We start from the raw sequence: 23,954 nt of genomic DNA on the forward strand, positions 1-23,954 counted from the left end.
AGCAAAGAGGGGTAGCCACCCAACCAGTTAATCATGGTGTTCTCCCTTTTTGCGCCCAGATATGGTGACTCAGCCTTGGAAAGATGGGGTGCAGTGTGTATTTCCATTATATGGGTACATGTATCCATCCACTCCAGCCCTTTCCCAGGACCCCGCCAGACCCAGTTCCATGCATAGCTGCGGTCAGCGATGGATATACTCAAGCCAGCACAAGTCAATGTGAGGGTCTCTCTAGGCTTCACTGTCACTAGACCAGCCACACCTGGGAGAGGACAGGGCAAGGAAAAGCAGCAGAGATTCCATTCTCATGCCCAAGCACTGAAGGAAACTCCCCAGCGAGCAGGGCCGGGCAGGTCTGTGGCTGGGGAGAGACTGAGGCTGCTAGAATCTGGGAGTTTGCATTGAAACAGCAAGGCCCGGGCAGGGATTTGCATGCAAGTTGCACCCAGCGGCTATAAGGTGATAAAAGGTCATTTAAAGGGGGAAACGTCTGATGGAGTGGCCTACAACATGTCATCACATGTGGAATGGGATGGGGAGGTCACAGGGCTGTAGAAAAAGCCTTTCCGCTGGGTGCTATGTGCTTTAGGACAGGGTTTAGCAGAGTCTGGTGTCCTCTAGTAGCGGCTCTTGGGAATTGATGGAGAATTTTAATCCGAGGGTTTAGATGGGGGCCAAAACCCCTATCAAATCAATTCCAGATACCCTTCTCAAGCAACCAGCTTTATTCAGGAATGCATTCCAGGGCAAAAATCTCTAGGATACTCTCAGGAAAAGTTTTTGCAACTTCTCAAACAAAAGGTAATGTCTTTTGCACTGTCTTACATGGTAATCACTCCTTTCCCACTGACCACTTACAGTTGCATGCATATACAGGTCATGCCTTTGCACCAAATCTCCTCCAGTCATTACCTACCTCCTCACATTCCCTTCTCAGGCCTTACAACAGGTTCAAACCAGGTTTAAAACAGTTTGGCTATGTCTACACTGGCACCCTTTTCCGGAAATGCTTAAAACAGAACATTTTTCCATTATAAGTATTTCCGGGAAAAGTCCATGGCCAATGTAGACGCGCTTTTCCGGAAAAAAGCCCCGATCGTCATTTTCGCGATTGGGGCTTTTTTCCAGAAAAGACTACTGGGCTGTCTACACTGGCCCTTTTCCGGAACAGTTTTCCAGAAAAAGGACTTTTGCCCGAGCGGGAGCAGCATAATTTTACAGTAGATCGTCATTGCTTTTCCGGAAATTCAAGGGGCCAGAGTAGACAGCTCGCAGCTTATTCCGGAAAAGCGGCTGTTTTTCCGGAATAAGTGGCCCAGTGTAGACACAGCCTTGAAGGGTATGTCTACACAGCAAAGTTATTTCAAAATAACTTTCCTACCATCTGCACAGCCAAACCAAATTAATTTGAAATAGCAGAGCACTTATTTTGAATTTTGTAAATCTCATTCCATGAGGAATAATGCCAAATTCAAAATAGCTATTTTGAAATAAGTGCTGTGTAGACACTTATTTTGAAATAGGGGGCCTCCAGCCTTCCCAGGGTGCCCTGGTGGCCAATCTCCCTTCCTCCCCCCCCGCCCCGTCCCCAGACTCTAGCCACAATGCCTGTGCCAGCTCCAAGCCTGCCAGCCCAGAGCCAGCAGTCACTGCCCCCGACCCAGTGGCCCCAAAACATGAGCCAGCAAGTCACTGGCAGCCAGCCCTCCACTGCTCCCCAGGAGCAGTTTGCTAACTCCCAGGAGCCTGCCAGGGCCCGGAGAAGGTGGGTGCCTTCCTCGTCCAGGGTGGAGATCACGGATCTTATTCAGGTTTGGGGGAGTTGCCCCCAACATCCATGATCTCCGCACTAGACAGAAGAACACGGCCGTCTATGGCAGGATAGCTGCCAGCCTGGCCACTACAGGCCACATGCAAACCCAGGAGCAGGTGCGAGTGAAAATCAAATTGGTCCGATGAGACCCCCAACCCTGAGCCCTGAGCTTCCCCTCTCCCTTCTTCCCCCTTCCAGCTCCCTCCTCCCAAGCTTCCCCCTCCCCTCTCCCACCCTCTCTTCTCCCGCCTCCTTTCCCCAGTCTCACCAGTTTCATTCCCCCCCCCTCGTTTTGTTAAATAAAGAGAGTTTGTGTTCATGACAATACGTGTATTTTATTTGACATCGGGGGGGGGGGGGGGAAAGGAGGAGGAAGTGCAGGGACATGAGGCACAAGCCCCCAGTGGGGCAGACCAGGGAGGCTCTTAGTGCTCCTCACAGTGGAAGCTCTCCCACAGGGCCTCCTGAATACTGACAGCCCTCCAATGGACCTCCCGGATGGCAGACCACAGAAAGTGCAGCCAGGCTCGCAGCAACACATCCTTAATCACTTCCTGGCTATTTAGCCCGAAAAGCACCAATGGAACCAGTTAACCCCGCCCCCTGCAGCACAGCCTCAAAGGGCCAATGCAACTATACAGAGGGTATGTCTACACTACCCCCCTAGTTCGAACTAGGGGGGTAATGTATGCATACCGAACTTGCTAATGAAGCCCGGGATTTGAATTTCCCGGGCTTCATTAGCATAAAGCCGGCGCCGCCATTTTTAAAAGCCGGCTAGTGCGAACCCCGTGCCGCGCGGCTACACGCGGCATGGACTAGATAGTTCCACGAGGCGTACAGATAGTTCGGATTAGAAGCCTAATCCGAACTATATAGTCCGTGCCGCGTGTAGCCGCGCGGCACGGAGTTCGCACTAGCCAGCTTTTAAAAATGGCGGCGCCGGCTTTATGCTAATGAAGCCCGGGAAATTCAAATCCCGGGCTTCATTAGCAAGTTCGGTATGCATACATTACCCCCCTAGTTCGAACTAGGGGGGTAGTGTAGACATACCCAGAGGGAGATCAAGGACATGGTAGAGATGGGTGTAATTCGCCCTTCGGAGAATATGTGCTTCTCTGGTAGCCCTAATTCCCAAAGCAGATGGAGAAATCTGCTTTTGCATGGACTACTGTATGCTGAATGCTGCCACTTGCCCAAACATCTATGGGTATGTCTACACTACAAAGTTAATTCAAACTAACAGACGTTAGTTCGAATTAACTTTGATAGGCGCTACACTAGCGCTCCGCTAGTTGGAACTTAATTCGAACTAGCGGAGCGCTTAGTTCGAACTAGGTAAACCTCATTCTACGAGGACTAACCCTAGTTCGAACTTACTAGTTCGAATTAAGGGGTGTGTAGCCCCTTAATTCGAACTAGTGGGAGGCTAGCCCTCCCCAGGTTTCCCTGGTGGCCACTCTGGCCAACACCAGGGAAACTCGTCTGCCCCCCTCCCGGCCAGGGACCCCTTAAAGGGGCACGGGCTGGCTACGATGCTCGTGCCAGGTGCAAGCCTGCCAGCACCCAGCCAGCAGACCCTGCACCTGGCACGGCTCAAGCCAGCCACCCGATGCCCCTCAGCCCTCCCCCTCTTCCCGGGAGCTTGCCCAGGACCGCAAGAGGCGGGTGCCCGCCTGGTCTTGTGCAGACATCCTGGACCTCATCCACAACCTCCGCACTAGGCACAGAAAAGCGGCTGTCTAGGGCAGGAGAGCTGCCAGCCTGGCCACCCAGGAGCAGGTGTGCATGAAAATCAAGGTGGTCCACTGAGACCCCCGACCCTGAGCCCTGAGCTTACCATGGTCATCCTGGGTCAGACCAAAGGTCCATCTAGCCCAGTAGCCTGTCTGCCGACAGCGGCCAACCCTAGGGACCCTGGAGGGGATGGACCAAAGACAGTGACCAAGCCATTTGTCTCGTGCCATCCCTCTCCAGCCTTCCACAAACTTCGGGCAGGGATACCATTTCTACCCCCTGGCTAATACCACTCCATGGACCCAACCTCCATGAATTGATCTCACTTCTCTTTAAACTCTGTTCTCGTTCTAGCCTTCACAGCCTCCTGCAGCAAGGAGTTCCACAGGTTGACTATTTGCTTTGTGAAGAACTTTCTCTTATTAGTTTGAAGCCTGCTACCCATTCCTTTCCTTTGGTGTCCTCTAGTCCTTCTATTATGGGAACTAATGAAGAACTTTTCTGTTTGCACCCTCTCCACCCCACTCATGCTTTTATAGACCTCTATCATATCCCCCCTCCATCTCCTCTTTTCTAAGCTGAAAAGTCCCAGTCTCTTTAGCCTCTCTTCATATGGGACCTGTTCCAAACCCCTGATCATTTTAGTTGCCCTCCCCTCTCCCAGCCGCTCTCTTCCCCTCTCCCACCTCCTTTTCCCAGTCTCCCCCAGTTTTGTTCAATAAAGAGAGATTCTATTTTTGAACACAATTGTCCTTTATTTTGTACATCAGGAAGGGGGGCTACGGAGGGTTAAGTGGAAGGAGGTGAGGGAGGAATGGGGTACGAGCCCCCGATGGGGAGGACTGGGCTGGCTCTGCGGGCTTCTGGGGGTGGAAGCTCTCCTGCAGCCCCCCAATTGCCCCCTCTCCCCAGATGGCAGCCTGCGGCAAGTGCAGCCGGTCTGATGGCCGAGTGCTGTGATGTGCCCAGTGTGGGCAGTCCGGGCACTCCAAGCCAGGACTGCTTTGCAAGCGGGGCACCCCTGAGAACTGTCTGTCCGGGGTGGGGGTCGGGTCCCTTTAAGCACAGCCCTCGGCTAGCCTGAGACAGCAGCTCCACGCTCTAAGTCCTCCTCTGATGCCCTGCCGGCACTGCTTCCGGCCATCCTTAACCCCGGTTCAGGGTCCACGCTATGTGGACATGCTAGTTCGAATTAGCAAAACGCTAATTCGAACTAGTTTTTTAGTCTGGATCCGTTAGTTCGAATTAGCTTAGTTCGAATTAGCTAAGTTAGTTCGAATTAGCGCTGTAGTGTAGACATACCCTTACTCATGTCATGCCTCTGCCAAAAAAAAAAAAAAAGTGGAAAAAGCTACACAAATTGCAGCTTGCAATTTGTGTAGCTTTTTCTGGAAGAATTGTGTAGTGTAGACACAGCCTGAAAGAAAGCCATTGGGCTGTTGCAGCGAAGGAGTGTTATGCTATTGTGTATGCTCAAGAATAGCTATGACCATGCGTTCCCCATTGTTCTCTTTGGATTCCCTCTGATCATTTTGCTTGGTGTTAGGAAAACAAAGGTTGGGATGGGGAGTGGGGGGAGAGCTTTGCCTCAGGGAGGCAGATTCAAGTGACCTCTTCCTTGGAAAAGGGCATATGTTATATTTTTTTACTTATACTTGATGGGGGCAGCAAACCAACTGTCATTCTTTTGGGTCTCAGGGAAACTGAGACTGGACAAGTTTGTCTCTGGGAGTTACGGAGACAGGTACTTACAGAGTTTATTCTGCTACCCAGCCCCCATATCCACACTTGAAGTGCCAAGTTGGAGAATTAAGCCATGACAAATGTCCAAGATGACAATTAGGAAGCCTTCTTCATACTTGAGGCTAGAATTGAATTTGCAGAGTTGATGAACCCTGGAAACAGTGAGACACAAACAAGAGATGATGATAGGTAGCCTGACAAGGGGCATCAATGGAGAACTGTTGAAAATCCTGAGCTTAACACCATTCAAGGGTGAATGATGGTTGCATGATACTGAACACCTAGAGACTCCAATGACAACTTACAGACATGATGGGGGGCTTTTGCCATGGGACCCTGGATTCGGTCCTGAAAGTCAAGCCTCAGAGAAGCCCCGAATCACAATCAACCAAGCCCACCTCCTCACTCATGCGCAATCTTTCTTGGCCCGTAGGTAAATGCATATGCTGCTTTTCATACTGTACTTTCAATAAACATGGTGTGCTTCTTAGAAGCAAAACATATCTGACGCTGGGTTGGAGCAGTTTCACAGGTAACAGTCTGGCTTCTCGGGCTAATTTTGATAATATTCTTGTTATTTCTCTGCCCCCTTTCACTGCAGCCTCCTATGCCTCTGTAAGCACATCAGGTTTGTTGCAGATCCAGCGTCTCTCACTGGTGCATTGCAGGCTGTTGATTCTGTTCCCATCAAGATACGCGCAGTCACCCTCTCCTGCTATTAGAAACCTGCAAGACAGAAGCCACAAAAAGGAGCTGGGCATTTCCCATTGGTCACAGACAGGGGGCAACACTCACGCACTGCACGGAGCTGCTGCATTCCCAGCCCCTCAGTTCCCCTTCCCATACCAGCCCCAGGGCCCTCTCCCAGTCCCCTCCCCCCACTCCAGCTAAAGGCAAGGGTCTCAGATGAACTGGCCTCCATGGAGCATTGATAATGGGAGGATATTCTCATCCCAGTTCCTGCTCTGCCCACACAACTGGGTTTGGACAGGCCCCTCCAGGGCTGACCCCATCCCCCAAACTGCCTCAGGTGCGGGTTCCAGGGGAGCGGGACATGGTGAGGAGCAGCAGTGACGCCTCACAGAAGAGCTGGGGCCAGGGCTCCCCAGGCACAGAAGCAGGAGCCCAGACCCAGAGGCCATGGTGTGACCCAGCCACTCACAGGGTATGCCTACACTACCACCCTAGTTCAAACTAGGGTGGTTACTGTAGGCAACCGGAGTTGCAAATGAAGCCCGGGATTTGAATTTCCCGGGCTTCATTTGCATGTTGCCGGGCGCCACCATTTTTAAATGCCGGCTAGTTCGGACTCTGTGCCCGCGGCTACACGCGTTCCACGAGGAGTAACGGTAGTTCGGAATAGGAAGCCTAGTCCGAACTACCTAGTCTGTGCCGCGTGTAGCCGCGGGCATGGAGTCTGAACTAGCCGGCATTTAAAAATGGCGGCGCCCGGCAACATGCAAATGAAGCCCGGGAAATTCAAATCCCGGGCTTCATTTGCAACTCCGGTTGCCTACATTAACCACCCTAGTTCGAACTAGGGTGGTAGTGTAGACATACCCACAAAGAGTTTCTCCATCAGAGCTGCAGGCCAGCACTTCCCACCTGGTTACAGGGTGGGATCAAGGCCCATAAGCAAACCCTCCCACTCTCCTTATTCAGTAGCCAGGTGCTGGGCTGTACGAAGGACTAGCACTACTCTGGGCAGGCTGGGTCTCCCCTCACACCATTCATCTCTGGCTCCAGATGGGTCATGATCTGTCCCAGAGATGGGCCAACTTAGCCCCCACCAGAATCACCCCAGCGGATTTCTGATAGCATGACAATGGTGCATTCAGATGCCTTCTTCTGGTATGGACCCCATGGGGTGGCAGAACATAAGAGAGCATAAGGACAGCCATACCCAGTTAGATCAAAGGTCCAGCCAGCCCAGTACCCTGTCTGCCCACAGTGGCCAGTGCCAGGTGCCTCAGAGGGAGAGAACAGAAACAGGGAATTCTCAAGTGAGCCCTGCCCTTTCACTCATTTCCAGTCAAACAGAGGCCAGGGACATCATTCCTCTCCCTGCTCCCTCCCCCTGTTCACCGCTTTCAGCTAAATCCCTGAACCCAAATGTAGCAAACGACACATGAAAAAGAACCTTCTCTTAACATTTATATCTAAGGAAAACGGAGCATGTTTTCCCCTGCATGCCACAGTGTTTTGGCAGGAGCAGCCCGAGGCCAGCTGCAGCAGCTGGCGCCCTAGGCGGGGTGGCGCAATCGGCGCCCCCTGCCTGGATAGCCGTCAATGGCCATGACGTCACCATTGGGCGCCCGAGCCAGCGGCGCCCTAGGCAGCTGCCTCGCTCGCCCAGGCTCACGGGCCGCCCCTGGGCTTTGGTTCCCCCTCTAAAGGGCAGTGTGGTGGTTTTTATTGTCAGAAGGAGGCTGCTGAAGTGAAGTTTGTAACCCTGATCTACACAGATCTGAAGGCTTCACCCATCACTAATACACCGAGCATACAAGAACCTGAGCACTCTCTGGCTGTTCCATAGCACTGATGGAAGGGGGTGTCAGGCTGAATTTGGGATCTCTGACACCAGGATCTCAATGCTCAGGGAGCTCACAGAGGGGAGGAAAAGACTCACAGGCTGTTGAATTCAGTGCCATTGGTCCATTTCCAGGGCTGCCCCGGGGCCCTGCAGAGTCCGATCCAGTAGTCAGAGCTGCCACTGTAACGCAGCATAAAAGCCTAGAACAGCAGAAGTAGTGGGGGTGTCAGAGCCCTGTTTAGTATTGTGTGAGGTTACGACTGATCAATGTTATAACATATATACAAGTGTATGTTAATTAGTGCTGACTTGTAGGATTATAAAAGTTAAAGGATTAGGTTAATTAGAGTTGATTTGTAGGATTACAAAGGGATACCATGGCTCAGTATTTCGGGGAACTAAGGAGCAGACATAAGTAGATAAGCTGAAATGCAAGAACCTGTAGCCTGAAGCCTGCAAGAATTTAGCTTGGCTATTGTAGGACAAGAAATGATGATTTAAGACACTGAGTGAGAAATAACCCGAAAGCTTAGGGGGAAAGAGGTGCCGACAGGTAGTAACAGTGCAAGTACAGCCAGGAAGGCTAAATTTAAATGATAAAATCATGTAAACACAAATATTGTTTCTAACATGTGCCTTAGCCACAAGACACAGGCTGCACAACAGTGTCCATGTGAACAGTCTATAGAATGTGTGTCCCTTGTGTTTCTAGGGGACACAGACCAGTTCCTATGGGCTCTAAATCCAGAGCAAATAAAGATAAATTGAGACTGTAACCACCAAAGATAAGCCCAAGGCAGCACAATTAACATTAAATTCAATAAAGGGCTACAGCCCGACCCTGCTGCTCCCCAGCGCTGGGGTGGGAATCCCAGGGGTGCACAGAGGGGTCTGAATGTTCTCAGGGGGTGGCTGGAGATTTGCCCCTCCCCCTGCCCAGCTCTGGGTAATTCAGTATTAACCCTCTCCACCAAACCCAGCTCCCTCCACCCCAACTTCCCGAGGGCTGGGGCAGCGCTTGGGAGCTGCCGGGTCCAAGTTCCCACCGCTTGCCCCCCATGCCGGGCCAGGCTCTGTGTGAAACCCTCGCCTGACAGAGCAATTGGGCTCCCTCCAGCCCTCCCCGGGGAAGGAGAGAGATGATCAGCCCAGGGGATGCTGGGAGGGGCCAAGACTGAGAAAAAACTCTCTCATCCCATCCCCCACTATCAGCTGGCTGCCCTTTCTCCTATCCAGGACGGAGCTCTGGCTCTTCAAGTTGAGCTGGGATTTCATCCCCTTTCCGCCTCATGAAGTACACCAGACACCTGAACCAGCCCAGCCCTGGAGAGGGATGGTCTTCTATGAAGAGGGCCAAGAAGGAGCGATTCCACACTGGAGCGAGTGGTCACACCTGACACCAAAGGAGCCCTGAGCCCAGCCAGGCCAGACATGCAGGGCTGGAAAGTCCATTGGCTCTGGGCTCCCAGCTGCTCCACAGCCACAGGGCAAAGCCCGGGCCCTGCTCCTGCAGCCGCTGAGCCCAGGCCAGTGCAATGAGAGAGTCTCACCATTTCCTTCAGGGTGTCAATACGAGCCAGAGAGGCCCCCAGGGCAGAGCAGTTGCTCCGGCTGTCGGTCCAATTCCTTTCAGCCTCGGAAAAATGGTAGCATTTCCCTCGGTACCCGACCCAGTCGTCCGGGCACGCGGGGCCCGGCACACGTGGCGAGCGCCCAGGTAACGACGCTGAAATGAGACAGGAACACCTGGGTAAGGGGGAACCTGCCTGAGAGTGGGCAGAGAACTCCTAAGACAGCTGAGACTCCTCTGCACCCGAAAGGGGCTGAGAGGGAGTGAAGGAGCCAGGGGGACGCTGGGAATCCAGCCCCCGAGGGGGGTTACCTGTCCCTGGTGTCGCTGGACCACTGTCTTGGTTCACATTCAATAAGGATGCAGCTGCTGTTTGTCAGAGAACTGGGCCAGGCTGCGGGTCAGAGCAGGGGGTGGGCAGGGCAAGGGGGTGGCAGAGGGAAGTGGCTGTGGTCAGGGCTGGCAGCAGGCAGGAGAGCGACGCTGGGTAAGAGGCGAGTTCAGCAGGGTTGGCCAGGCCGGTTCCCCGAGGAACGTGGCTCACCTGGGCCACTGCCCCCTGCTCTGCACTGGAGTGCCCAGAAGGGGGCTGAGCGGAGGGTGGGAACAAACTCCCTGCCCTTCGCCAGGCCGAGCGCCTGCTGCCCGGAGCTCCCAGCGCGGCCAGACGCAGGGTGAGGGAGATGCTTCGCAGGAGACATTTGCCTGGCAGGAAGGATCACCCAAGCCTGGGGGCAGGGACACAGTGAGAGCAGCTGGGGCACAAAACCACACAAGGCTGAACAGATGAAGTAACTTTCAATCGGCCACAAGGAGGCGCCAGAACTGCAGCAATGGAAGGTAGCCTCTGACACTGGTGCCCCCCCCCTCCGTGGCCAGGTGTGACTTGTGTAGAGACTCTTCCCCCCTCAGCTACAAAGGCCCAGTTGCTCTGCCTGCAGTATGATCCTTTCGGGGCCATCAGAGAACTGCTGTGGGGCCACCCAGAGCCCCTGGAAAGGGCAGAGTTGCAGATGAAGAATCAGAGGCAAGTTAATAGGATAATTATGGGGAAAAGTCACTAAGCCAGTCCACACACCTGCCACTACCCGACCAACCTCTCAGCCTTAGGCATTGGTGCTGGTATCACAGCCTCCTCAATGATTTATGAAAATTGGCTGATGAATATGCATAACTTGAAGATGCTTTAGGCAAAATGCCGCATATGATATATGGTTTTTAAAATTACAACCTGCTAAATGTGTATATTTTATTTTGGTGCATGTTAGGCATCATAAAAAAGGGATAGAGAATAATGTCAATATCATCTTATTGCCTCTGTATAAATCCATGGGATACTCACATCTTGAATACTGTGTACAGATGTAGTCGTCTCATCTCAAAAAAGATATATTGGCATTGGAAAAGGTTCAGAAAAGGTCAAAAAAATTATTAGGGGTTTGGAACAGCTGCCAAGAGAGATTAAAAAGACTGGGACTTCTCAGCTTAGAAAAGAAGAGTCTAAGGGGGGATATGATAGAGGTCTATAAAATCATGACAGGTGTGGAGAAAGTGAATGAAAAGTTTTTTACTTATTCCATAACAAGAACTAGGGTCACCAAATGAAATGAACAGGTAGCAGGTCTAAAACAAACAAAAGGAAGTTTTCCCTCGTGCAATGCACAACCTGTGGAACTCCTTGCCAGAGTAGGGATGTTAAATATATGTTATTTTACTAGTCGAGTAGTCGATGGAATTTCCATCGACTACTTGACTAGTTGATAGGCACTTCCACATTCCTCCTTTGAAATGTACAAGAGCCCCTGTTTGTTCAAAAAATCCTCCTAAAGGGTAAAACTATCAAATTTGGTCTTCAGTTTCCTCTTACCATAACTTACAGCCCTGAGCAAGGTGGGCAGTGCAACAGAGGCTCACTGCTGCCACCCAGTGTGTGATTTGTATCACTTGTTCCAGGGAACTGCTGCAGCTGTCAGAGGCACAAATTCCCATTTCATACATACCCCGTAAGGCGCTGGGGGAGAAAGTATGACATAGCCAAACTGTCTCCATTCCATACAGCCCTCCTCGGAAAAATCCTCCATGTCTTTTGGCCCAGAACAATTTCAAATCAAGATCTAGTTATAAAGTGCAGTCAAGAAGACAGGAGCACTAACATTGCCAGGAGGTGTTGGAGATGGATTGGCCATGTGTTTTGGAGGGAAACTGATCCCCTCACCCGAGCAGCCATGAAGATGGACACCTGAAGGCAAGAGAACATAAGAACATAAGAATGGCTGTACTGGGTCAGACCAAAGGTCCATCTAGCCCAGTATCCCGTCTGCCGACAGTGGCCAGCACCAGGTGCCCCAGAGAGGATGGACCAAAGACAATGATCAAGCGATTTGTCTCCTGCCATCCTTCTCCAGCCTCTGACAAACAGAGGCCAGGGACACCAATTCTATCCCCTGGCTAATAGCCTTTTATGGACCTAACCTCCATGAAATTATCTAGCTTCTCTTTAAACTCTGTTATAGTCCTAGCCTTCACAGCCTCCTCTGGCAAGGAGTTCCACAAGTTGACTACACGCTGTGTGAAGAAGAACGTTCTTTTATTAGTTTTAAACCTGCTACCCATTAACTTCATTTGGTGTCCTCTAGTTCTTCTATTATGGGAACTAATAAATAACTTTTCTTTATTCGCCCTCTCCACACCACTCATGATTTTATAGACCTCTATCATATCCCGCCTCAGTCTCCTCTTTTCTAAACTACAAAGTCCCAGTCACTTTAACTTCTCTTCATATGAGACCCATTCCAAACCCCTAATCGTTTTAGTTGCCCTTTTCTGAACCCTTTCCAAGGCCAAAATATCATTTTTGAGGTGAGGAGACCACATCTTTACACAGTATTCAAGATGTGGGTGTACCATAGTTTTATACAGGGACAGTAAGATATTCTGTGTCGTATTTTCTATCCCTTTCTTAGTAATTCCTAGCATCCTAGTTGCCTTTTTGACCACCGCTGCACACTGTGGAAGTTTCAGAGAACTATCCACGATAACTCCAAGAACTCCAAGAGAAAATGAGGCTGCCTGAAAACATGGCGAAGAGCTGTTGAAGTTGAGCTGAAAAAACCAGGGGCACAGCTAGCAAACCAGTGAAAAACTTGCTGGAAACAGACAAGAGTGCAGGAGCTTTGTCACTGCCCTAAGAGCTGGGGTGTAATGGGACTATGATGAAGATGCCAATGACAGACCTGGATGTGGTAATATACAGACCAAGCCCAGGGCCCCTTCCAGCAGTGCCTAAGATGTTCAGGGCACAGCAAGGAGCCCTTCATTTCTGGAAGCCTCTGACAGGTGCCATCTCTCCATCTGCTCCCACTGTATCCTGAGGGCTCCCAGCACCCCAGGCTCACAGATCCCACCTTATGGAATGTGAGCCATGTGGCCAGAACAGCAGGGAGCTCACAGCAAGTCCTAACAACAGTTAGGGTTTCAGGCAGCAAGCGATGGGAAAGAGTATGGATGCAGGGGGACTCACATCTGGTAAGGCACCCCCTGCTGGGCAGTGCTTACAGACAGCTGCCAGTGGGGGTCATCCACAGCCCATGCATAGCAGCCAGCAAGGAACTTACACTACACCACACCTACACAGCTGCATGTTCTGTGTGTGGGTAAGTTTGGCTTTGCTCACAGCCCTCCGGTAGAGGGCAGCTGATGTTGGTGTAAGGGTGGTGAGGCAGTTGCATCAGTGCGAATACCTCACACAGATATGCTGGAGCTGCATGTCTCTGATAACTTACTGCAGTGACCGCCAGGACAAGCCCCCTTCTGCACCACTGCAACACATCCACATGAGCAATTGCACTAATGTAACTATCAATGTCACGACATCAGCACAGAGGATTCCTAGTGCAGACAGAGCTGGATTCATCCCCCTCTGCCAGCTGCTCCAGGGGCCCAGTGATCAGAGATAAACCCCACCCCTGACAGTCTCTCTGCCCCTCGCCTCCGCCTCTTCAGACCAGGGGCAGACACAGCCAGGCTCATGTTCAATAGCAACAGCCACTCTCGGCACCAGCACACACCACCTGTGGAGTTGGAGGAGTCACTATCGCTGCGGGGCCTTGCACTGCAGAGGTCATTCATTGGTGGGTTCCACACAACATTAATGGCGGTATCTCTGCTCATTTCAATGACAGGCAGCACCTGCCAGCCCGTCCCTGGGCACGAGGTAAGGACACAGGAAGGCCAGGCTGGTACCTCAGGACGACAGGCTGCAGGCAGGGGGCCCAGCTCACTGCTACCCTGCCCCCACCCCGTCAATCATCCCCCCGCACACACATACACACAGTCGGGTGTCAGTGACTGTATTTGGGGCCCAGTGAAAGTCACTGGGACCTCACCTGCTCAGAGATGGGCTGGGGGGGGCTAGTGTCAGTCAGACCCGACCCTCCCAGAGAGTGCCCATGGCAGGACCTGAGAGGGGGCAGGAGGTGGCTCTGGGAGGAGTATCCCCCACAAGGCCTCAGTGCGAGGGGCAGGAGCCAGACAGGCCAGGAGGAGATGCTGTGACTGGGGCAGTTTGGGGGGAGAGGGGGCGAGGAGGAGGAATGTGCAGAAAGGGGGCAGGGAGGGCTGAGAACTCACCTGCCAGGGCAATAACTGTGATGAGGAGAACTAAGGACACGACTCCCAAGGCGACTGTACATTTGTTGTAGTTAAAACGAAGCCCTGAAACAGAGAGCCCTGTCAGTCCGGGCTGTGGGGCCACATCGCACTGACAGCACCAGGGCTAGGGCTGCCCTAGGACATACCCCATTCCGTCCCTTGCACCTCCCGCCGGATGCTCTGGGAGAGGCGCTCAGGCAGCGGGCAGGCTGGGGCTGGCAGAACAGCCCCCCCCACCACCACCACACTGCCAGCCAGGCCAGCACCAGACCAGTGAGCTCAGGGCACAGAGATGTTCCAGGGGCAGGACCCCCCAACCCCCTGCCCAGAACCCGTCCCCGCATATGGGGTCTCACCGGGGTACCACGCAGCCGAAGGGGGAGAAGGAGCCAGACCAAGAGGGGCCAGGGCTGTCACAGGGGGTCTGACCCACCAGCCCAAACAGCTCCTGCCCAGCCACACGCCCAGCGCTGTGTGAGCCAGGGATCAGTGCCTTTACCTGCCCCGTTACCTGACTCCACTCCAATCCCCTGTTGTCCACTGGCTCTTGAAGCAGGAGGTGCCTGCAGCGGCACTCGGCTCTCAACATCCCCAGATGCTGTTGCCATCGTGTCTCAGCCACGCTTGGGCCGGGGATGCTGCTGCAGGCGCTGGGCCGAGCCAGCCTTAGGGAAAAAGGCACCCTTGGCAAACTGTATTTTGGTGGCCCTTCCACCCTCCCCAGGAATGGAGCCCACCCCATTTCCCTTGGCTGCCATGGGCTTCCCCGCCCCTGGACCCCAATCCTGTGCCCCCTTTGACATTAACTCCTGCCCCCTACTCCAACACAGTTTCCCTAAGCCCAGCATTTTGCAGCCTTCATCCCAAATCCTGTGCTTCCCTCCCACCTGCACCTCCAACACAAGCCCTGCATTGCCAGTCTGCCTACCACACTGCCTCCCTGCTCGGTACCACTCAACCCCTCATGATCAGTAACCCCCATCCCAGTGGCCCCTCACTCAGAGATCACCATAAATCCCTATGCCCAAGGCCTTCCCACCCACAGACCCCTCACACCACTCAGCACTCCCCAAACTGCCCAGCACCCCATATTCCTGAGGGTATTTGGCATCAACAAATTAAATTTTCTGTGCAAAATATTTTAAAATTCTGCAAATGTTATCATATATATAGTAGGCCAGTGTCTGTGAGGCTGTAACGCTGTAGCGTTACTGTCTTGCCTCTGAGGGGGCGCTCTCTCCTCCCACTGTGGTGCTCGACTGACTTCTGCACCGCTTAGCCGGGCCACGATGGGGGAGCAAGTGGCGGCAAGCGGCCGTCTGGGGTCTGCGGTCCTCATGCAACACCCCAAATGGCCGCTTGTTGCTGCTTGCTCCCCCGCTGTGGCCCAGCTGAGCGCACAGAACTTAGATGAGGGCCACAGTGGGAGGGGAAGAGAGGTGGGGCAGTGACGTACATGGCCAGGGGGCCTCCCACAGTAGCACTCAGCTGAGTTTTGTGCTGCTCGGCCGGGCTGCTGCAGGGGAGCCCAAACGGCCACTTGCTCCCCCGCGGTGGCCCGGCCGAGCGGCGCAGAACTCAGCTGAGTGCCACGGCAGAAGGAGTAGGGGGGAGGGATGGTGACGTACACACACTCAGCCCCCAGCCATGTACATCACTGGGGTAGGGTGCAAAAAAAATTGGACACCCTTGATTGGGGGTGAGAGTGGGGAGGGACTGGCTGGGAGAGAAGCAGGATGGAGGGGGTCAGAGGCAGAGTAGCTGGCCAGGGGAGAATGGGGGCGGGGCAGCCGGCAGGAAGCAAGCTGGTCGGGGTGGAAGTCAGGGGCAGCGAGGCTGGCCGTGGGAAATCGGAAGGAGGAACTGGCTGGCAGGGGGCGGGGAGAGGGAATTGGCCAGCGGGGAGCCGGACTCACGCGGACGCATGCAGATCCCAGGGTGTGGCCCGCCCCGTTCATGCATACCCGACAGAGACAGAGGAAAGCAGAAAGAGTGAGAGGCAAAGCTTGTTTTCCTCTTCCAAATCTATGAATGGAGAAGAGTGATGGTCACTGATTAACCACTCACATCCATACTTTCTTGCAGGGGCAGATGACCGTTTTGCGGGGCCCTGGGCAGCATAATTCTGTGGGGCCCCCCCTTTGCCACAGCGCATGCGTGGGGCTTTCTGAAGCGCAGGGCCCGGGGCGGCCGCCCCGTTTGCCGTGCCATATATCTGCCCCTGCTTTCTTGTATTATCAATACATTTGGGTGAGCATGCCCACATCCATCAAAGAGAGAATTAAATTAAGGCACAGGCGGTAACCAGCCCCCTGCCAGATCCACAGAGTCACTCAGTCAGTAGCAGCTGTAGGAACAGAATCTAGGCCTGTGGTTTAACGGTTACACAGCGTTCTCCCACAGCTGGGTTCAAACTGTGTGCTCCAGACAACCACCCCTCTTTTAGTCACAAAGTGGAATAGTAACTCACATATGGCATAGATGAGGTTAATAGCAACTACCGTTGGACAAGTCCAGTTGTGTATTTGCTAGCAGAATCTGGATGGAACCTTCATTCCTTCACCTTGGCAGGAAGGAAGGAAAATCCTTATCTTCCTCACATCATTCCAAGGGAAATTGTATGTCAAAGTGATTCCCTGCTCCACAAAGGGAAATGCTGCCCGAAGGGAAGAGGGTGTTGAGTAGGGATGTTTTTGCCACTAAGAAAATATATGATCAAGAAAGAGCTACAGGTGTAGAGAACCTCCCCTCTTCCTGCAAACAGCTGTCAGTGTGGTGGTGGTAGGGGAGGCAGCTGGTCTACTGAGATCTGGACTGTTTGGGCACAGCTTCCCTTCAATGTAAAAGGGCTCAAAAGGGTTGTAAAGTTACATAGGTCACCTAGGCACTGCGGTAATAGAAATCATGATGTTTCTAAATCCCCTGGATGGCTGAGAAAGTCTCACTCCCTGTAGCCAGCTCTGATGTTAGGATAGTTGGTGTTTTCCAAAGCCCAGCTCCTTAGGGTAAACAGGTAGGGGAGAATCTGAGTTTTCAGTTTTTAAAAAATGAAGTGATGTTTCCAGCCTTTGTGGATGCAGAGAAAAGTTTGAAATGTGACCTGGTTCCACGGTAGAGGCTGAGAAACCAGAAAGTAAAGAGGAGAATTCCGATTTTAAAATCTCATTTTTTGGAGTCCTGATTTATTTAGAAATGCTTAACACAGAGAGGGACAACTCAGATCCTTTGTGGCACGGGGCAGAGGGAAGCCTGTATTACACATTTAACTGGCTTCAGCCTTTAGTTCAGTTCTCTGCCTGCCTCCCCGCGGTGCTCCACTGGAGGAGAATAAGATGTAGGTGCCTGGGTCTCGTGCTGATCTGACAGTTTCAGTTTCTCAGAGAGGCCATGAGTGTGGGAGGAGCCTCCGGCTGAGTTCCTGCATCTCCCGGTCCCCACACTACAGCGCCTCTTCCGGGAGGAACTGCAGCCCTTCCAGACAATGTGTTACCCACACTCGGGCATGAGTTGTATTGTTTGGCAGTGAGTGGGAAACTGATCAAGCGGCAAGGCCATATTGACACTGACTCAAAATACGCACACAGACTCACATTTCTCTGTCTCACCGGAAAACAGTTCAAAACCTCAAAACCCACAGATCCCAGTTCAGAGTTCACCTTGCCACAGGTTGAAACCAGCTGGAGCTGAGCCAGGCACCCTGAGCCCTGCCTCCCAATACAACCCCAACCCCAGGCGCTCTGTGGTTACATCTACACTGCACATTTATTTCGGAATAAGCTATTCTGGAATAGTTAAGCATGTCACCATTAGGGAAGCCTGCCTCAGACTAATTTTGAGGTTTCCCTGCAGTGTAGACGTGCTATTTTGAAATAAGCTATCTCAATTTAGAGCCCTAGGAGGAATAATTTAGGCTAAGTCTACAGTATAGCCTTTTTTTTAAAAAAAGCTACGCAAATTGTGCTCCACAATTTGTGTAGCTTTTTCCGATTGCTTTTCTGCCGTTTGGCCTCGTCTAGATGGGGCCAAACGGAGGAAAAGCCTCCTGTTTCTGAGAAACCCTTATTTCTCATAGAACGAGAAATACAGGGCTCCCCAAAAGAAATACAGGGCTCCCCATGTTCGCTTTTCCACACAAAAAAAAGCGGAAAAATCCTGCCATCTAGACATACCCCCAGAATGGCCCTGGTGAGGGGCTATTTCGAAATAGCAGAAGTGGAGTGTCTACACACACCTTATTTTAAAATAGCTATGTTGGAACAGGCGTTATTTCTCATAGAATGAGGTTTGCAGAAGTTGGAGTAATCCGTCCGTTATTTCGAAATAACTCTATTGCTGTGTAGACACTCGCAGTTATTCCGAAATAACTTTGCTGTGTAGATGCACTGTGTGTGTGTGTGTCGCCTCTCTCCCTTTGTTCCGCTGCCCACCAAGCTGTTTCACGCCCTCCCACCACCACCAACCACGCCAGCCCCAGTTATCCAGGGGGGCCGCATGATCCCCTGACCATGAGGGCACTAGTGTAGCAAGATAGCTTCAACAAAAATACCTGACATGACATCACAATGGACATTCCATCTCATTTAGAACATACCCGACATTTCTATTGTCTCCATTTGTTTCCCGCACAGAAAGCTCAAATACTGGCCTGTCTGATTCAAAACCAGACACCTGGCAACCCTGGGGCACAGGGAGGGGACTCAGCTTCCCCCTCCCAGAAAACCTCCCCCTCTGGGGTCTACGTGGGGCTGGGTCGCCTCTGCATTCAGCAGTCCGGGCAGAGGGGCAAGGCAGAGGCGCCAGGACAGGCAATGCAGCCGGGCAATGGCCGGAGGCGGAAGCGGGCGAGTCCCTGCATTAGCCGCTAGCGGACCTGCAACTAGGCAGCGAGCCCGGCTTTCCCGCTCCCTTGGAACCCAGACAGGCGGGGACCGGAGCCCTTTCCCCCCCGGCCCTGCCAAGCCCTGGCCCGGGCAGTCTCTTACCCCAGCGCTCTGGGATCTCTGGCGTGGCGCTGCCAGAGGCGGATGCAAAAGAGGAAGCCTGTTCGTGTCCCAGTGCCGGGGATGAAAGAATCACGTGGAGCCAGGAGCGGCGGAGGGGAGGAGCAGCGCGAGGAGTTTTTAGGGTTAAAGGCTTCGCTTATTGGTTACTCGTTTGCAGGGCTACAAGAAGGGGTGTTGATGGGACCATCACTTACTGGCTCGGTGCTGTCAGAGTGGACCCCTTGTCTGGATTGATCCAGGCTGAGGCTGATGGTGGCTCCCCATGTGTGCTGGTTCTGTGAAGCCACCTGCCCCCCTCCCACATGCTTCCTCCAATAAAGGCAGTTGGGGGGGGCACAGGTGGGAGCCAGTGCTTAGGTAGGGAGCCAGCTTAAAAGCCAACTCCCCTGAGCACTACCTCCATGCTGTTGCCTCTGTATCAGCAATACACTGAGGGTATGTCTACACTACCACCCTAGTTCAAACTAGGGTGGTTAATGTAGTCAATCGAAGCTGCAAATGAAGCCTGGGATTTAAATATCCCGGGCTTCATTTGCATCTTGCTGGGTGCCGCCATTTTTAAATCTCCGGTAGTTCGGACTCCGTGCCCGTGGCTACACGCGGCACGGAGTAGGTAGTTCGAATTAGGCTTTTTAATTCTAACTACCGTTACTCCTCGGAACTAATTAGAAAGCCTAATTTGAACTACCAAATTCATGCCACGTGTAGCCGCGGGCACAGAGTCTGAACTACTGGGGATTTAAAAATGGCGGCGCCCGGCAAGATGCAAATGAAGCCCAGGATATTTAAATCCCAGGCTTCATTTGCAACTTCGATTGACTACATTAACCACCCTCGTTTGAACTAGGGTGGTAGTGTAGACATACCCTGAGGGAGAGACAGCTTAGCAGGCAATATCAGAGGCAGCAGGATGGGGGAGCAGGCGGGTTACTGGAGCAGACCCTCTCCATGGTGGGCCTGATCCATGGGATGCCAGAGCAGCCTCTGCCTGCAGGGAGCTCGGGCACCCTGCAGACAGGGGCTGCAGGTGGGAGCTGATCTGCACAGGGAGCTGATTTTTAAGCTGGCTCCTCCTTTCACCCCGCACTGCTCCCTCTAGGAATGGGGCTGGTCATGCACTGGCTAAAAATAACCACCAAAAATTATTATGGCAACATGATTACTAAAATAAACAATATCTAACATCCGTAGTTCTGAGAGGAAGCCTTCCCCAGACATACAGTCAGGCGCTCCATCATAGTTGTGGCAAAGATGGTCTCCTGCTGTCTCACCTGCAGGCTCTCCTCTCCTGGCGATCCATGAGGGAGTTCATGCTGTACATCTGCTCTTTGAATACAGCCTCTCTTTCCGATTTCACCTATGGATCTACACCATGCAGACACATGCTGAAGCCCGGGGTGTAAGCAATGGTCTGGCTGCTGTTCCCACTGCAATGAAAAGTTACAAGGACACACGTTATAGGAAATGTGTGAACCCTAACCTGTCAGAGAACAAGGAAGATCTCTGTAAAGACAATGAAGATGTGTTCTGTGCAAGGCCAAATTTTTGCTTTAAAGCGGCCACTGTACAGCAGGTACACAGAGCTCTCGGGAGCATCTGGGCTCATGCGGTTCAGAGGCAGGCAGCACAGTAAGGAAACTTCTAGGGCAGGTGCCTGCAGGCAGGAGGGGGTTAAGGAGCAGGGCAGCTTCCCTCTGTGTCTAGCACATGCTGGGTCTAGCACACGCAGCTTCCTGGCACAGAGTTACATTCCCAGCCCTCAGGAGTCTGAAGGCCCAGGATAGAGGAGAGGGAGAGAAGGGAGTGAGGAGATTTGTATGTGGCACACAGGACTACCCAAGGAGAGTGCTAATAGCTTCTCCTCCTCCTTCATCCAGGTTGTCATGTGCGAGATCAGTCTCCTCTGAATCACATGGGAGAGGTTGCTGGAGGAATGTGGCCAGAAATCTGGGCCTTACACTGCAATGCTTTGCTCTGCAATGACACCAGACCACTTACTACTGGCTTGGTGTGGGGAGGTGTCTTATCTCACCTTCCTGAAGCACTAAGAACCGTGGGATATGGCCCGAGAAGTCCTAGTTACTCTCACAAGTGAGGACACCGTGCCCTGGTCTACACTAGGGAGTTATTTTGAAATAAACCTGCTTATTTTGAAATAAGAAGTGGAGTGTCCACACTACCAAGCATGTTATTTTGAAATAACGGCTGGTTATTTTGAAATCTCTACTCTTACTTTTCTCGGGGAATAACATTTATTTCGAAATAGCTATTTTGAAATAGCATTATTGTCAACACTCCACTACTGCTATTTCAAAATATCTACTCCCCAGAGTAATTTGAAGTAATTATTCCCTAGTTTTTCCTGGGACTGTGAGTCGAGGTAGCACGTTCACAATAATAGAGCCTGCCTTGGACTAATTTTGAGACTCCCCCATAGTGGGAAAAGACTGTTTTGATTTTATTTCAGGAGTTATTATTTTGAATTTAGTTATTTTAAAATAATTTCCTCTTGTAGACATACCTAGTGATTTGAGTGTAGCTTTGCAGTGTGGCTGATTGTACCCAATCTAAGCTAAACCAGGTGTTCTGACCCTAGTGCCAGTCACTCAGGTTAACTCTGCAGTGAAGACACCTAGTACAAGATTACAGATACAAAGATCTGGTCAAACTAGACTACAGGTATAAGGAAACTCCTATAGACTGGAAGGAAATGTGGTGATAAGGAGCCACACCCTTGATACAATCTCCTACCACGCTGCCATAAGAGTGTGATCATGAGGTTCCCAATAACATAATTCTGAAAGGGCTCCATCAGCTGAGGACTTTATGTCCATCAGTGGGAATATGAAGAAGCAGCCTCGAATAACAGCAATTTCTAGTGCACCAATAAAAAAACAATCCATCAGTACACACAGGAGTCTTAGTATAGCAGTGTTTCCATCATGACAATTTCAAAGCAGTGACAATTAAACCGAGAACTCTCAGTATGACAGAGCATCCTTTGCTTTCACTGAGCAGAGAAAACCCATCCTTCAAAGTAGTAACCACACACCTACTAGCATAGAGATGTGTGCAGTAGAAATGGTGATGTATGCAGTAGATGGGGCATCTGGGACATGACCGGATGCATCCCTGTGTCTAACACAGATGGGGGTGTCAGACAGACATCTTACAATGCAGAGCCAAGATCAAGGAACTCCTGCAAGCATACCAAAAGGAGAAGGAGGCAAATAACCAGTCTGGCGGTGTACCCAAAATATGCCAGTTTTATAAGGAATTGGATGGATTCCTGGGTGCGGCATCCACAACCAAATCGCAGAAGACTGTGAAGAGTTCTCAGGGAACTCAGCCGGAAATACTTGTCCTGGAAACACAAATCCAAGTTGATGAAGTGATTGTGGAGGGCCCAGAGGTGATGACAACGTGTAAGTCAGGCAGCAAAGACAGTCCTGATGTTATGGAGGACGCTCAGCAATTCTATGTAGAAGAGATTCAGCATCTTGAGGCAATAGAAGGGATGTAGGGTGCGTTGCTGTGCAGGTGGGTGGAGTTGGAAGGCTGAACAGACGGTACCATCTGGGGTGATCATCTGCTCTATGCATCCATTGAAGGGGGAGCCACACAAGCACTGGCCAAGCTGAAGCTGTGTGTTTGTGAGATGGCTAATCCATTCTTGAGTCTGTGTTATGTCCAAACAGAGCATCGACGTGCGCACAGACAGCAGTAGAATCTTCCTTGGAACCAAGGCAGCACAGAGTTCAGCTGCGTAAGGACCGGGGCACTGTCTGTTCTCCATGAAAAACTGATCCCGGGCCTGCTTGTTAACCTTCGTCAGGGATGTCAGCAAGATGGCAGCCTGTGGAGGATTAACAAGTGTAGGATTAGCACCATTTTCTTCCAGTTACAACTGCTGCACAAGCGTGGGCTGTGCTTTCTTGGGGAGCCATAACCAACCCTCCTTCCCTCCTGCCCCACTGTAAAATGCACCATGGTCACAGTTTCTGGAGAGAGTTTTGTTTTCCTCCAGGTAAATAATGGGAAGTTTTCTTCAGAGGCCTGCTTGTCCCTAGCTGAGAGTTTGTGTGCTCCAGCCCTGCAGTGGAGTGGTAGGGGAAGGGGAGCTGAGCCTTGGAGGCCAGATCAAGCAAGCGAGGGTCTGCATCCAGTCCCCGGGGCTGAGGTTCCCCATCCCTGCTCTGTGCCTACAGACTCTCGCTCAGGCAATGGTTTCTTCCCCTCACACTCTACTCCCTGTGAAAGCAGCTCTCACTTTGAGGTTTTGAAATTGAGACATCAATAAACTCAAACGTGATGCAGGTTTCCAAGTGTTTATGTTGTGTGAAACACCCCAGTGTCACAGGAACACCTCACTCAGGATGAGCAGTGGGATAAGGCAGGGAAGCAACCCCAACACCCAGAAACATCAGGCCCCCTCGCTGTCAAAGTGATTCCTCAAAGCCTCCCTGATAGTGATGGTCACAGCATGGCCTCCTCAGATGTCCTGAGTATCTGACTACTCAGACTGCACCCAGGTGCCAGGACTCATTTATGCCACATTTATGTCTGAATTACTCTCAGCGATACACAAGCACCTAAGCACCATGGAGAAGTATCCTTTACTACTGATGTACTCTAAGGCAAGATTTGGGTAGCTCTGTAATTGGGATAGGTGTGCCATTCATTGTCCTGCCCCAGTTAGCAAAGCCCATATCAGCAAAACTAGCCACTATGTCATCCACATTTCCCAGAGTCACAGTCCTAGGCAACAGAATTTAATTCATTGCACCACACACTTGCATAAGTGCTGCCCTGACCATAGACTTCCCCACTCCAACTGATTTCCAGCAAACAGTAGCAATCAGGAGTAGCCAGCTTCCTCAAAGCAATGGCCATGCACTTCTCTAC

At 51.8% G+C, this 23,954-nt stretch overlaps 1 protein-coding gene across 7 annotated transcripts in view; it reads right to left on the reverse strand.

Moving 5' to 3' along the window:
- Positions 1–3,468: 3,468 nt before the first annotated feature.
- LOC102455822 (C-type lectin domain family 2 member B-like) overlaps positions 3,469–23,954 on the reverse strand; it is a 28,402-nt gene continuing 7,916 nt past the window's right edge. The window contains exons 2-9 of one of the 7 annotated variants that reach the window (XM_075913444.1): positions 22,261–22,905; positions 20,321–20,476; positions 16,517–16,609; positions 14,546–14,711; positions 14,026–14,109; positions 9,377–9,552; positions 7,923–8,026; positions 3,472–6,019 (exon numbers count right to left, since the gene is read on the reverse strand). In XM_075913444.1, coding sequence (XP_075769559.1) covers positions 5,899–6,019; positions 7,923–8,026; positions 9,377–9,552; positions 14,026–14,109; positions 14,546–14,654 — 594 coding nt within the window. In that variant the 5' untranslated portion in view covers positions 14,655–14,711; positions 16,517–16,609; positions 20,321–20,476; positions 22,261–22,905 and the 3' untranslated portion in view covers positions 3,472–5,898. The other 6 variants (XM_075913443.1, XM_075913447.1, XM_075913446.1 and 3 more) reach the window with 6 other exon arrangements.

This window comes from Pelodiscus sinensis, chromosome 32 (genome assembly GCF_049634645.1).
Source record: "Pelodiscus sinensis isolate JC-2024 chromosome 32, ASM4963464v1, whole genome shotgun sequence".
Taxonomy (NCBI): Eukaryota; Metazoa; Chordata; order Testudines; family Trionychidae; genus Pelodiscus; species Pelodiscus sinensis.